This window comes from Tenrec ecaudatus, chromosome 5 (genome assembly GCF_050624435.1).
Source record: "Tenrec ecaudatus isolate mTenEca1 chromosome 5, mTenEca1.hap1, whole genome shotgun sequence".
Classification (NCBI taxonomy): Eukaryota; Metazoa; Chordata; class Mammalia; order Afrosoricida; family Tenrecidae; genus Tenrec; species Tenrec ecaudatus.
In genome coordinates this window covers 146,591,648-146,606,346 of record NC_134534.1, presented here as the reverse complement: position 1 = coordinate 146,606,346, position 14,699 = coordinate 146,591,648, and the positions used below count along the sequence as shown (strand labels likewise).

General features: G+C 40.0%; 1 protein-coding gene across 1 annotated transcript in view; it reads right to left on the bottom strand.

The window, feature by feature from the left end:
* Positions 1 to 3,623: 3,623 nt before the first annotated feature.
* The window catches only part of HESX1 (HESX homeobox 1), a 29,506-nt gene continuing 18,430 nt past the window's right edge, over positions 3,624 to 14,699 (bottom strand). The window contains exons 3-6 of the mRNA XM_075550754.1: positions 5,498 to 5,756; positions 4,825 to 5,024; positions 4,459 to 4,560; positions 3,624 to 4,367 (exon numbers count right to left, since the gene is read on the bottom strand). Coding sequence (XP_075406869.1) covers positions 4,269 to 4,367; positions 4,459 to 4,560; positions 4,825 to 5,024; positions 5,498 to 5,654 — 558 coding nt within the window. The 5' untranslated portion in view covers positions 5,655 to 5,756 and the 3' untranslated portion in view covers positions 3,624 to 4,268. The remainder of the gene's footprint in view (positions 4,368 to 4,458; positions 4,561 to 4,824; positions 5,025 to 5,497; positions 5,757 to 14,699) is intronic.

The following is a 14,699-nucleotide window of genomic DNA, read 5'->3' as shown; positions in this document are numbered from 1 at the left end:
CACGAAAGAAGATAATGGAAAGGGGTGAGCTGCCTCAGTTGCAATGGTGAGTCCCCCAGCAGGGGATAAAACCATCCAAAGGGCATTATATCTAACAACAGACACTTGGAGATTTGATCAATGCAGGGCTTTATTTGTCTGTGGCCCAGTTAAATGGGGATAGCAAGCCACTGCCATACTGTGATTTGGGTTCCACATCAGGTAAAGGGACTAGCACCCAGCTATCTCTACCTATAGATCGAGGTAGGCATGAGGTACAGGCTGACTGCGTGTCAGTGTGGTAATGGGAGATGGATGCCATTTGTATGATGTGTGTAAGATGCAAGGGGTGCAATCGGCTATTAACACTGATTAACTCAAAGCTGACCACCAACACACACAGCTATTGTTCCCACCAACCCTCTTCAGTGACGGCTTTGTCTGGATGGTCTAACAAGAGACAAATGCCATTACAACAGACCAAATAACCTTATTTAGGCAACTGTCAGAGAATAGAGACGCTCCAGGTATTAGCCTGACTGCATTAGTTTGATTTGTTACTACTGTGCACCTTGTCCTGGGCATTAATGGGGACAAAGGCCTCAAATTACCAGGAGCAGAGAGAGATAAGCTATGGATTAGGGCCTGTGTGTTTTGAGGGAAAGAATTCGATCTTGGATTTGCATTTCCAGTTCCATCTTGCTTGAGTTTTCCTCAAAGTCCATTTCCACCTCCCTGCACCACCATCCTCTGCCTGATTAAGCATTACATTCGCCCCAAATTGCTAGCAATCAGAATACCAAAAAAGTTTGAAATCCATTATTTCGCTTAACAAACTTAATCTTTAACCTTTTAGATTTAAAAAATGGCTTTTGGGAAAAATACTAGTGATATTGTTTATTACCTTGCTTCTTGTATATTATCCATTTATGAACTTGCTTCACAAAGTTATAGTTGAATCAACAATTGATATTAGTATTTGAAAGTAAAAGAGGGTGTGTATATTACATCCATAGTTATGTCTTAGATACTATGTAATAGAAATTCGAATACTATTTTTACTTTTTAGTTCAAAACGTTGCTGGTTTTAAATCTATTACTTCTACTATAAGTAATTTCACTTATAACTCTACAGCCTCAGTTATAAATGCAATTGATTTACATGATAAACAAAATTAAAATTTTAGAACTGCATACATTCATTATATAAAACTACCACTGGAAAATACCAAGGTAACGATACTCTCTAGAACACTGTATTTCTTTCAACAGACATTTTTAATAGGTGTGATATTTTTAATACAAAAATAAATAGAAGTGCCCTCTTTGTCAATGACCAATGTTTATACTGTTGTCACTTCTCCCCTTGATCCTATCATTTTACACAACCTCTTCTCACACCTCTCAGAGATTTGGGAGCTAGGTTGTTTAATTCTGGATAGATTTGACATAAACTACTATGATTCTTTATAAATCTCCATTTGTGAAAAGTACTCCTCTAAATGTGCTTAAACATTCATACTATGTTCTAGTTATTATTCACAAAGCTTGAAGCCTTTTCCTAAACTGCAATATTAAGGAGACAGAGCTCCATACCTGGCTTGGCAAGGCATTGGTGGATGTAAGGTAGAATACTGGGTGGTATCATACTTCTAAAAATAACAGCAAAGCTAGCAAAAACTGGTGTGCATTCCTCTCTTTGTCCTGCGGGGCCTCTGGTGGGTTCTAGTGGTCAAGCCTTAGGTCAGTGGCTGAGGGATGAGCCACGGTCACTAGGTTCTTCTCCATGTTTTTACAAATACACAAAAAGGGCTGAGAACCAAGTGGGTATGGCGATTATATCTGAAGGATGAGAGTTGAGGGAGGATTTACTAGACTTCTGGTCTGCTTGAGTTCCTGAATTGTTTACAGTATCACATAGATAAAATAAAAGGCTATTTGAAAACCACGTGACTTTCCCCTTCTGGCCCCCTGGAGTCTCTCCTTGGTGACTTCTAGTTTCATAGGAGCAAATTGGAGAGCTTTGAGGTTTCCTGGTAGACAGATTTGGAAGAATTTATTGAACAAGCAGTGCTTCAAATTTTTTATTGGGAGCAACCGCGTTTTAGATCAGAAAGAGTGACCCAGTCTGACAGCAAAGATTTTCAGAGAAAACATTTCATGTCTCTGTTCCTCCTGTTATTGCCCCTCTTGCCATGTTTTTTCATTATCTGCCGCCTCCACCCCAAACCCAAACCCAACTCAATGCCATTGAGTTGATGCCGACTCAAAGTGACCCTCTAGGACAGGGTAGAAATTTTCCCTGTGAATTTCCCAGGTTGAAACTCTTTATGGGAATGGAAAGCCATTTTCCTTTTGTGGAATGGCTGATGGTTTTGAAGTCTGGACCTTGTGGCTAAACAGCCCAACACATAACCAGTGCAGCCAGAGCTCCCTTCCTCCACCCCAATGATAGCAAAAACCAATCAAACCCATGTCATCAAGTAGTCGATTCTGTCTCATAGCGACCCCATAGGACAGAGTGAAACTCCTTTTGGAAGCCGACTGTCACATCTTTCTCCCTTGAAGCAGCTGGTACTTAAACCACTGACTGTGCCGTTAGCAGGCCAACATGCCGTCTCTGTGCCAACATGCAGTCTCTGTGCCCCCATGCTCCTAGCTCTCAGCAAGAGTGGAGCACAGCAAGAGTAGCTTAAGGCTGGCTAGTTGTTGGGACATAGTTCTCTACCCTAAACGTACATGCATTAAATGTTTTTTAAGTCATGATGCTGTTCCTCAGAATTATATACTACCTCTCTCCAACCCTTCTCTGGCTTAATAGACAAAAATCCTCTCCCTTCCCCCTCACCCTATAATAGTGTATAGACTCAACTAAGCAAGAATCTTCCACTCTAGTTATTGGCAGGAGAGAGAGAGAGAAAGGTAAAGGGACAGAAAAGAAAGGAAAGCAAACCAAGGTGGAATGCATTCTAAAGAGAGAGTTGAAAAATGGCTGCCCATATACAAAATCAAAGAGCCATCGTCCTGCAGGGGTTACATGTTGGGTTGCTAACTGCAAAGACAGTAGTTCAAAACCACCAAAACTACTCCACAAGACAAAGACAAGGCTTTCTACTCCCGGAAAGAGTTACAGTTTTGGAAAAGCCACAGGAGCGGTTCTACTTTATCCTGTAGAGTCATGATGAGCCAGAATCAACCGGATGGTTTGGGTTTTCTTGTTGTTTTGAGATATAATCCCACACAGCAAAAGGACTTTCTCTCGGCCTTTTATCAGCTAGACAATGAACGCTCAGGCTTCCAGTGGAGCAAGGCCACCCTGTCAGGCAGCCGTGCGACTGCCACATCTAACTGGCAGGTGCAGTGGGAAACGGTGAACGCCAAGTCGACGCATAGTTTTTGATCCTCAGAAAGCGCCCTAATAGTTCCAGGAGCTACATCAGAGCACCAACAAAAGGCAGGTCAGTTATCCTACCTTTTTCATCAGGTGATACTTTGAACAAAATATGCAGTTGATTGGAAATCATTCAACTGAAAATAGATGCAAGCCAGATGATCAGGACCACTTTGATGAATGAAAGTAAAGTACAGCATGAAATATACTAGAAACATATTTAAAATTTGCATTTATTCACATCTTAGTTCTTTTATGCAATGTCATCCCAGTAGTATGAACATAGCAGTTGATGGTTTTTTTTTTTTACTAGCGACTCGACTCCACCCCCTCAGTTGATGTTTTTATATCTGTATTTTGACTTACTGGCTTTGCTCTTCTTAAAAAAAAAAACAATAAAGTAGAAACTGGCATAGGCTCTGTTTTGATATGTGGTAAGGAATTCTCCTGGCTTTATGCCAGAATCAAAGAGAAACCTGAGACTCGTGAATAAATCATATTTTCTCATACACTTAGGAATGAACATGTTCAAAATGTTCTCGAAAGAAAAATATTAGAAACTAATCATACCTTTCTCCTAGTCTTCCAACTTGTGAAGTAATTTAGTCATGAGTTTACTGATTTTAGTAAATAAATGTATTAGATTAAATTAGCTCATTTAAAAAATAGGTGCCTTCTCCCAAAAATGTTTATTAAAATAAACTGGAAAGGCCTTTATCTTAACTAAAAGTACCCAAATATAAAATGTACCATGTGTACTAGTAGTTATTTACAATATATTTTTAATGATAATATTCCAGTTAAATGCAGAAAACATCACATTTTTTAACACTTCATATTTCCATTGATTCTCCATGTTGGGCAACTGGCAGATAATTGCACAAGTTTAGTTTTCTATCTACTCCAGGAGATTCGTGTTGAAATTTTTTTTTGCCATTAAAAACTGTGATTCTCTATGGGACCTTTTCAGCTTTGCACGCCGATTTTGGAACCAGATCTAAAATTAAGGAAAATAAGATTGGTCTTATAAGTATTTCATTATTATTTACATTTCAACCATTAAACTAATAATTAAATTTCAAAATTACCTGGATTCTGTCTTCTTCTAGGTTCAATTTTCGAGCTAAGTCTTCTCTGATATCAATGCCAGGATAGCAGTTTACTCTAAAAACATTTTCCAACACTTCAATCTAAGAATAAGGAAACAATTCTTTAAGGTGTTGATATCTATGTAACCACATAATGCGCTTTTATTAGTATAACAAGATGTTTGCATTAAAATCTTTGGTGATTAATGTGGGTTTTATTTCCTCTCTCTCTACTGTTAAAAATATGATAGCCTGTCATTTCACTAAGGCTTCTAAATTAAGATTCCCCAAAATAAATTGGGGGGTGGGCAATAAGTAACAACTGATTGTTGATGCTGAAAACCCTGCATGGTGGAAAAGCCCTACCTGGTTTTGAGTAAAAGCAGTTCTGGGTCTTCGGCCTCGATACCAACTCAATTCTCTTTTCAATGACAATCTTTCTGCGGGTGAGAAGTAGTTTTCATAATTCAGAATTCTTTCTCCTGGCATGGGGTGATCCACAGTACCAGGGCATGAGCTACCACGGGGCTGGCGCCTGCCCTGAAGACATGGGTTACCATCTTTCCCTGAAAACAGACAAACACACCTCACTTTAGAGCTCTAAATCCACACTCCAACACGGAAGAAACTCCAGGAACTTGTTAATTTTTCCAATGAAGTTCTTCAGGGATTAATCATCTAGGCCAAACAAGCAGCAAAAGCAAAACCAGCACAAAAATAAAGAAATAAAACAAAGATCACTGCCGTGGTAAAAGAACATTTTGGTCTTGGAATGCCACTCTGCCAAGACAGATCTGGAAGACCTGCTGTACCCAACAGTCACGGTGAGATCTTCTGAAGTGAACGGCAGGTTCCTGACTTTTACTTTCTTTCTCTTTCACCAGTGAACTTTACACCTACTTGGATCTCAGGCTCACATTCCTTTTTATTTCCCACAGAACTCATCCATTGGACTATGAAACTGCAGTTGCTCTCTAACCCAGCCGATCCGACAGGACAATGGGAAAGACAATAACAACAACAGTAGAGGGTGGCATACCTGAGGAGCTGCAGGTGTCTGCCCAGGGCCGGTGAGGTTTCGACGATGGGACACAGTCTTTCTTGTGGTCCAGTCCGAGGATGCTCTCGATGGAAAAGGTGCTCGGTGAGGGCTTGCTGCCTCCGAGGGCAGCGCCTTCCTGAAGGCTGGGAGACATCCTTGCTTGGGCTGCACAGCGCGTCGCCTGGAGCGGCTCCCCTCCGGTCGGCGCCTCTGCCCCACGTGAATGGGGCTGGACCTTCTGTGGTTCACCTTATAGCTTCAGCAGACAAGGGGGCTGGCTTTAGCACGTCACTAATTAAAATCCTGTCTTACAAAGTTTTAGCATGTCAATGAACACTCACCAGCCCAGCGGCTGGAGGAGTTAATTGTTTATTTGTTTGCAAGTAATTAGCAACTAATGGCCACACCAGGGGGGCCACCTCGGAGGACCGAAAGTGTTATCTCTTGCGAGCAGAACACTGTCTTAACTTTCTCAAAAGAAGTCACACACCAGTGTAGCGCTCCTCTTTTATTTGAAATCAGCAATGTATAAAATCATGCTTTTTATTTTGAAGTCTATGCTTTCATGGACTCCAGTTACCTAAATGCACAGGCAAGATTGGAAGGCAGTCAAGTAATAAATAATCTAATTTAAGTGAATTTTCTTCCAGGGAAATTGCAAAAAAAAATAATAATCTCTTAATGCTATTACAGCGATTCTGATGAAAATACCTTTTTCATATGCATATGGCCTAGGGAATGCTGTCAATGAACACACCGGAGTGTCTGGAGCACAGCATACTGGGAAAGGTTGGCAAGGTTGTTAAGACTGAGTGTAATTGTCTTCCAAGTGCCTGGATTAATTCACGGGAACAGTTGCACCAAGCATCTTAAATAATTAATGGGCTAATTCCCTTCTTTCATCTTTTCTTTTAAATGAGAGCGGTACAAGTTCATATGAAGATTCTTTAAAGCTACCTCCAAGCAACGTGTAAGCACGCCCATTCAAACGAGAGTAATTCTTCCCTGACAATAGTTGTTTAGAAGAAAAAGACATTTTCATGGCATTAAAAAAAGTTTTCCCTCTGTTGGGCTTCCCAGGCACTGGGAGTTTTTCACCAAGACGATGAAATTTGTGATAAATAACCACGGTCATAATATTTAAATTTTAGAACCCCGACGAAACCTGACATTAAGAGAGAAGTATAGCTGCCAGTTGGAGGATTTAGAGTGGTCGTTCACTAAAAGGGTGCAATCCTTCTAGACCTGGCATTCTGCTGCTCCCGCAGGGTGAATTCCAGTGCCCAGCGTGGCTCGCATGTAAACAACTACCAGCAATTTCTCCAGGAGAGCGGACAAGTGGTGTCCACTCTACAGGCTGGAGACCAAGTTCAGACTTTATGCTGCTGACACCACAAAGCTGGAGCTAAGCTGCCCCTCATGCAAACCCTGGGGTAAGTGAGGTCCAGTTCTTCTGGCTTGAGTATGGACCGCTGTACTAATTAATACACAACAGCATGAGAGACGACTTCATTTTACCCGAATCCATAATCAATATCCATGGAAACTGTAGTCAAGAAATCGAATGATCTGCTGCAGTGGGTGGGGAAATCTGTTGCCACAGACCTCTTTAAAGTTTTAAAAAGTAAAGATGTAATTTTGAGGACTAAGGAGCCCCGTTGGCATAGTGGTTACGTGTTTGACTGCTATCTGAAAAGTCAGAAGTTTGAAGCCACCAGCAACTCCAAGGGAGAAAGATGGGTTTCCTAGGGCCCCTTTCACAGGGGTTGCCTAAGACCATTGGAAAACACATAAATATTTCATAATATATAATTACATATTGTTTTGTGATCAATCACCATGCTTTAATTATCTTCAATTTGTAACAATGAAAATACATCCTGTATATCAGATATTTAGATTATGATTAATAATACTAGCAAAATCACAGTTATGAAGTAGCAACAAAAATAATTTTATGGTTGGGGGTCACCACACATGAGTTCTGTATTGAAGGGTCGTGGTATTAGGAAGGTTGAGAATCACTGTTCTAAGGCCACCAGGAGTCAACATTGATTCAGTGGCAGTAAACTAGTGAGAAGGTGTACTTAACTCAAGTCATGGTCTTCTTAATTGCCTCATATGCATGTGAAAGTTGGAAAAAGGAAGACAGAAGAGTTGATATATTTGAATTGGGAAGATTGTTGAAGATATTATGGATTACCAAAAGAATGAACAAATCAGTCCTAGAAAAAAATACCACTGAATATTCTTTAGAAGCAATGATACCTAATGGGATCAGGTATAGGTATCAAAAACCCAGAACAAAAAATTATATTGATGTAAATGCGGGGGAGGGCAGATTGGAGACCAAAAGCCCATCTGTAGACAACTGGACATCCCCTCACAGAATGGTCACAAGGAAGAGACGAGCCAGTCAGGGTGCAGTGTAGCACGGATGAAACATACAACTTTCCTCTAGTTCATTAATGCTTCCTCCCCCCACTATCATGACCCCAATTATACCTTACAAATCCGGCGAGGCCAGAGCATGATCATGGGTACAGATAAGAGCTCTCAACATATGGAATCCAGAACAGATATACCCCTTAGGACTAATAATGAGAGTGGCAATACCAGGAGGGGAAAGGGAAAGTGGTGGGGAAAGAGGGAGAACCAATCACAATAATCGACATATAATCTCCTCCCAGGGGGACGAACAACAGGAAAGTGAGTAAAGGGAAACAGCAGTCAGTGTAAGACATGGAAAAAATAATAATTTATATATTATCAAGGGTTCATGAGGGAGTGAGGGTGGGGGAAGGGGAAAATGAATTGATATCAAGGGCTCAAGTAGAAAGAAAATGTTTTGAAAATGACGATGGCAGCATATGAACAAATGTGCTCGACACAAAGGATGTATGGATGGATTGTGATAAGAGCTGTAAGGGTCCCCAATAACATGATTTTAAAAAGAAGAAGCAATGATAACATACTTTGGAAATACCTTTAGAGCAAATCATTTATAGGAAAGGGCATATCATGTTAGGTAAAGTAGAGTGCCAATGAGATGGACTGACATAATAGCTGTAACAATGAACTAAAATATACCAATGATCTGAAGGTGGCAAAGGACCAGTGAACATTTTGTTCTGTGATTCATAAGGTGCCATGAGTAGGTGCCAACTGAACAACTGACAACAAAGGGTGAACAAAGAATCTTACATATAAAATATCAGCAAGCACATAGAGAGGTTAAGATAGAATGGAAAAAGAAAATAGATCATCAGTGCATGGTCGATTAATTTTTCAAAAGCACTATTCCTTTAATAAGTGGTGCTGAGACAACTAAATTTCCACATGCAAAAGGATGAAGCTAGACCTATCCTTCACACCATAAAGAATCCCAAAAATGAGCCCTAAATGGATTAAGGGCCTAAAGGGAAGAATTGAAAACATAAAATACTTAGAATAAAACAGGAGAAATGCCTCAGACTCTAGTTTTTTACAGTAGATTCATATCAATGACAAAATAGGCAAAAAGAACTTCAATACAATAAAAAGATTTTTAGCATCAAGATACTTTATCAATAAAGTTAAGAGACAATCTACAGATAGATTGGAAGAAAATATTTTGGAACCATATGTTAGGTAAGGGTTTAATTTTCTTAATACATGAAGAATACCTACAACTTTACAACAGAAAGACATACAACCCTATCCAAAAATGGGCCAGTGACTTGAATAGACATTTCACCCGAGAATATATACAACTGAATAATAAATATATGAAAAAATGCCCAACATCATTAGCCTTTGCTGTTAGTAGCTGTCATTGAGTCACCCAAATTCATAGTGACTCCATGAATAATGAGATCAGATAATTGCAATTCAAAGGGTTTTTATTGGCTGACTTTTGGAAGTATTCCAGCAGGCCTTTCTTCCTAGTGTGCTTTAGTTTGGAAGCTCTGTCAAACCTGTTTAGCACCAAGCAGTATGTGAATCTCCAAGGACAAAGCGGTGGCTTCCCTTGAGCTACATTTGCTGGGGATAGAAACATGTATCTCACATTGATGACAAAAATTCTATCAAGAACCACTACTGCCCTCCATTCACCATCATCATCTTCATCATTGTTAGCTACCTACCAATTGGTTCCAATTCATAACGACTCTATGCACAACAGAACAGAACTCTGCCTGGTTCTTTGTTATCCTCAGATTCATGGCTCTGTTGGAACCCATTGTTGCAGCAACTGTGCCAGTTCATCTCTTTAACTGTCCTCTTTTGGTTCACTAACCCTTTACTTTACCATGCACGACGATCTTTCTCCAGGAACCGTGCCCTCCTAACGTCATGTCCAGAGTCTTTGCAATCCTGGCTTCTAAGAAACAGTCTGGCTGCATTTCTTCCAAGACAGACTTGTTGGTTCTTCTAGAAATCCATGGCACAGCCAATATTCTTCACCAAAAATATAATCCAAAGCCATCAATTCTTCTTCAGTATTGATCGATTTATTATTTTCATTATTATTCAATTATTCACTATTCATTTATTCTTTAGTCTTTGTCCAGTTTTAGCACGCATATAAAATGACTGAAAAGGCCATGACTTGGATCAGGTTTACCTTAGTTCACAAAGTGACATTTTTGCTTTTTTAATACGTTAAAGATTTGTTGCAGGTGCTTGGCTGAGGAGCCAATGGAGCGAAGCTAGCATCTGTGGGACAATGACAGCATGTCTCTAAATCACCTGCCCAGGTGGAACAATATGGGAACTCTGAGGAGCTGGTTCCCGCTGTTCCCATCAGTGGGCTTGTTGCACGTGCTCCTGTGTGCGTGCGTGTCTATATGTGTGTGTATGCGCGCATGTGTTTGTGTGGTGACAATCTGGCATGCGCAGTGTGTTAGGCTGAGTGGACTACAGAAACAAATCCAGTGACACTCATATATGTGTAAGAAAGAGCTTTATATCAAGAAGTGGTCATATATCAAGAAAACATTCTAGTTCAGTCCAACTTAACTCCACAAATTCCTCTTCAGACAACACAGCCACATGCCTTGATGCAAAATGTAGGAATGTCACACGCTGGAGGGTACAAATCAGGAGAATCCAATGGCAGTGGAAGCCTCACAGGGCTCTGGCAGGTCCTAGAGTGGCCCACCAGCAGGAAGGGGAAGGCAGAGAGAGAAGAGGAGGTTTATAGGACCTTCCTTAGGAGAAGGCCATGCCCAGACGGAGGCATCATCAGGCGGTGATCTGATCGACAGGTTGAATACCACCCTACCCTTTGATATATCTTCAAGTTGACATAAAAATATGTAATTATCACACACAGAGACCAGGGTGTAGTGCGGAGTTCCCCTTGTCCAAGGAAATGGGGTGTGGCCAAGAAGGAGGTGGTCCTATCACTTGGCACTTGCCTGGTCTTAAACCATTGCTGGAAGACCTACTTCTGGTGGGGGGGTTTTGTACACAGTAGAGCAGCTCTCTCACTGGGATGCTGGAGTCTATTGAAAGTCAGCCTTCATCATAAGGCTTTAGAAGAAGAAAAAGATTAACAAAACGCTAAAAAGAAAACGCAATTTTTTTAAAGATTAAAAACAGACAAACCCATTTTAAAGAGATCTTCCGTAGCAGATTTGTCTAATGCAATATGCTTGATTTCTTGACTGCTGTTTCCATGGCCAATGATTGTGGATCTAAGTTAAATGAAATCCTTGACAACTTTAATGTTTTTTTCATGATGCTGCTCTTGGTCCAACTGTGAGGATTTTGTTTGTTTGTTCATGTTTTTACCTTGAGATGCAATCCATAATGAAGGCTGTACTATTTGCTCTTTATTAGTAAGTGCTTCAAACCATGTTCACTTTCAGCAAATAATTTTTTAAAAGGTTGTGTCAGGTGCATAATGCAAGTTGTTAATGAGTCTTCCTCCAATTCTGATGCTGTGTTCTACATATAGTCCAGTTTCTTGTATGATTTGTTCAGCATACATATCGAGTATGGTGAATGGAGACAGCTCTGACACACAAATATTTCCTAATTTTATATCACGCACTATCCCCTTGTTCTGCTCAAATGAAAGCTTTTTAAGTCTACGAACTGAATGAAATATTCTGGATTTCCAATTTTTGCAATGTTAACCACAGTATGTTATGATCCACACAGCAGAATGCCTTCACATAGTCAATAAAACATTTCATGTCCTCTTCTGAATTTGGCTTGAAGTTTTTTTCTCTCTCTCTTTTTTTTTTTTTACATTTTATTAGGGGCTCATACAACTCTTATAACAATCCATACATATACATACATCAATTGCATAAAGCTCATCTGTACATTCAAATCTGGCTTGAATTTATGGATGTGTCTTGTCAATATGCTGCTGCAATTGTTTTGAAATTATCTTCAGCAAAATTTTGCTTGCATTTGCTAAGAATCAGATTTGTGTCCGATCCAAAAAAAAGGGATTCACCAGAATTTGGAAATTATTGAGCAATATTATTATTATCATCAAATAGAAAGAATCAAAGTAGATATCAGAAGAGACTCTTAAATTTACTCTCAATTCTAAGAGTAGCCAACACAAATGGAAGAAATGATAATATCAAAGAGCTAAACAAAATTTCAAGGAGTAGCTCAAGAAGACAAAGTAAAGTAGTAAAATGAAATGTGCAAAGACTTAGAATTAGAAAACCACAAAGGAAGAATATGCTCAGCATATTTTAAACTGAAAAAAAGTCAAGAAAAAAATTCAAGACTTGAGTTGAAATATTGAAAGATTCTATATGCAATCTACTGATTGAATGATGCAGGAGGCTTCAAAAGAAGATAGAAACAATATGCAGAGCCACTCTACCCAAAAGAATTAGTCAACATCCAATAATTTCAAAAAGTAGCATATGATCAGGAACCAATGACAATTTTAACCACAACATAATCATTATAAATATATCCTTTTACAACAACAGAAAAAGAACCAATGGTACTGATGGAAGAAGCCCAAGCTACACTGGCGGTATTAGCCACAAACAAGGCCCCAGCGATTAACAGAACACCAACTGAAATGTCTCAACCAGCTGACGAAGAACTGGAAGCATTCACATGTCTATGCCAAGAGATTTTGAAGAGAGCAACCTGGTCAATTGACTGGAAGAGATCCACATAAGTGCTCCTTCCAAAGAAAGGTGATCTAACAGAAGTATTAGATCAATATTATTGATTGTACAAAGAATTGAACAATATTATTGATATCAAATGCAAGTAAAATTTACTGACACTCATTCAACAAAGATTGCAGCGGTACCTTAACAGGGACCTGCAGAAGTACAGGTTAGATTCAAAAGAGGACGTGGAGCAAGGGATATCACTGCTGATGTCAGACGGATCTTGAAGAGAGTATCAGAAAGATGTTTACTTGCACATCATATCGACTACGCAAAGGCATTCAACTCTGTGAACCATGACAAACTATGGATAGCTTTGAGAAGATTGTGAATTTCAGACACTTCATTGTAATCACGGTGAAGCTGTACGTGGATCGAGGCAGCTGTGCAAATAGAACAGGGCATACTGCATGGCTTAAAATCAGGAAAAGTATTTGTCTGGGTTGTATCTTCTCACCATACTTATTCAATCTGTAAGCTGAGCAAATCATTAGAGAAGCTGGGATATATGAAGAAGAGTATGGCATCACTATTGAAGGAATTCTTATTAACCTGCGATATACAGATGACACAACCCTTCTTGCTGAAAATGAGGAGGACTTGAAGCACTTGCTGATGAAGATAAAGGATTAGAGCCTTCAGTATGGATTACAAGTCAATGTAAGGAAGACCAAAATCCTCACAACTGGACCAAGAGTTAACATCCTGATAAATGGAGAAAAGGTTGAAGTCAAGGATTTCATCTTGCTTGGATTCACAATCAATGCTCATGGAAACAATCAAGAGATCAAATGATGCATTGCATTAAGTAAATCTGCTACATAAAATCTCTTTAAAGTGTTGAAAAGCAAGGATGTTACATTGAGATCTAAACTGTGCCTGACCCAAGGTGATTTTCAATCATCTCGTGCACGTCAAAATTGGATAAGGAAGACAGAAGAAAAATCAATGCATTTGAATTATAGTGCTGACTAAGAATATTTAAAGTACTGTGAACTGCCAAAGGAACTTGCAAATCTCTTAGAAAAAGTACAGCCAGAATGCCCCTTACAAACAAGACGTTGTGTCACGCACTTTAGACATGTTATCAAAAGAGACCACTCCCTGGAAAAGGACATCAAGCTTGGTAAAGTGGAGGGACAGTCAAAAAAGAGGAAGGCCCTCAACCAGATGGACTGACACTGTGGTTTAAATAATGAGCTCATGCATGATGATTGTGAGAACGACACAGGTCAGGGCAGTGTTTCATTTTGTCATCCATAAGGTCGCCTAAGTCAGTACCAACTTGATCACACCTAGTAACAACACGAAGGATCCATGTGTTAGAACTGGCTAGATGACAGTGAGTGGGAGTTTTTGGTTTGGTGAGTTTTTGGAGGATTGTTATGAAGAGTCCTGGTAATGTGCTGTTAGTTGTTGGGCTGCTAACCACAGGTCAGCAGCTCTGTTGTAGAAAGATGAGGCAGTCTGCTCTCATAAAGATTTACAGCACTGGAAACCCCAGGGAGAAGTTCCTCTCTGTCCTACTGCGCCAGTATGGGTGGGCTGGAATCAACTGGATAGGGGTGGAGGAGGATGGCTGCAGGAGCATCGGTCGTGCAGTAGTTAAATGCTTGGCTGCTAGCCCAAAGGTTGGTGGTTTGAACATACTAGCTACTCTGTGGAAGAAAGATGTGGCACTCTGTTTCTGTAAAGATTTATAATCTTGCAAACCCTGCGATGCAGTTCTACTCTGTCCTAAGGGCCGCTGAGTCAGAATCAAGTCATGGCAATGGGTTTGGTTTTTAAGATGACTCCGATCAGAAAAACAGAACAAGTGCTAGCAAGCATTATGGACTAACCTGTGCGCCATCCTCTCCCTACCCCTGCACTGCCAAATGTGTTGCACATCCTCCACGCTGTGGCTATACTTCCATTTGGGAAGAGGGTTCTCTTTGCTACATTAATGAGCCATATCAGTGTAGGTGTTTCTTAAGTCAATCACATTTGAGATTAAATTGAAAGAGTAAATCAGGCACAGAAGCCAGCCGGCAGGAATGCAGGAGAGGTAGACG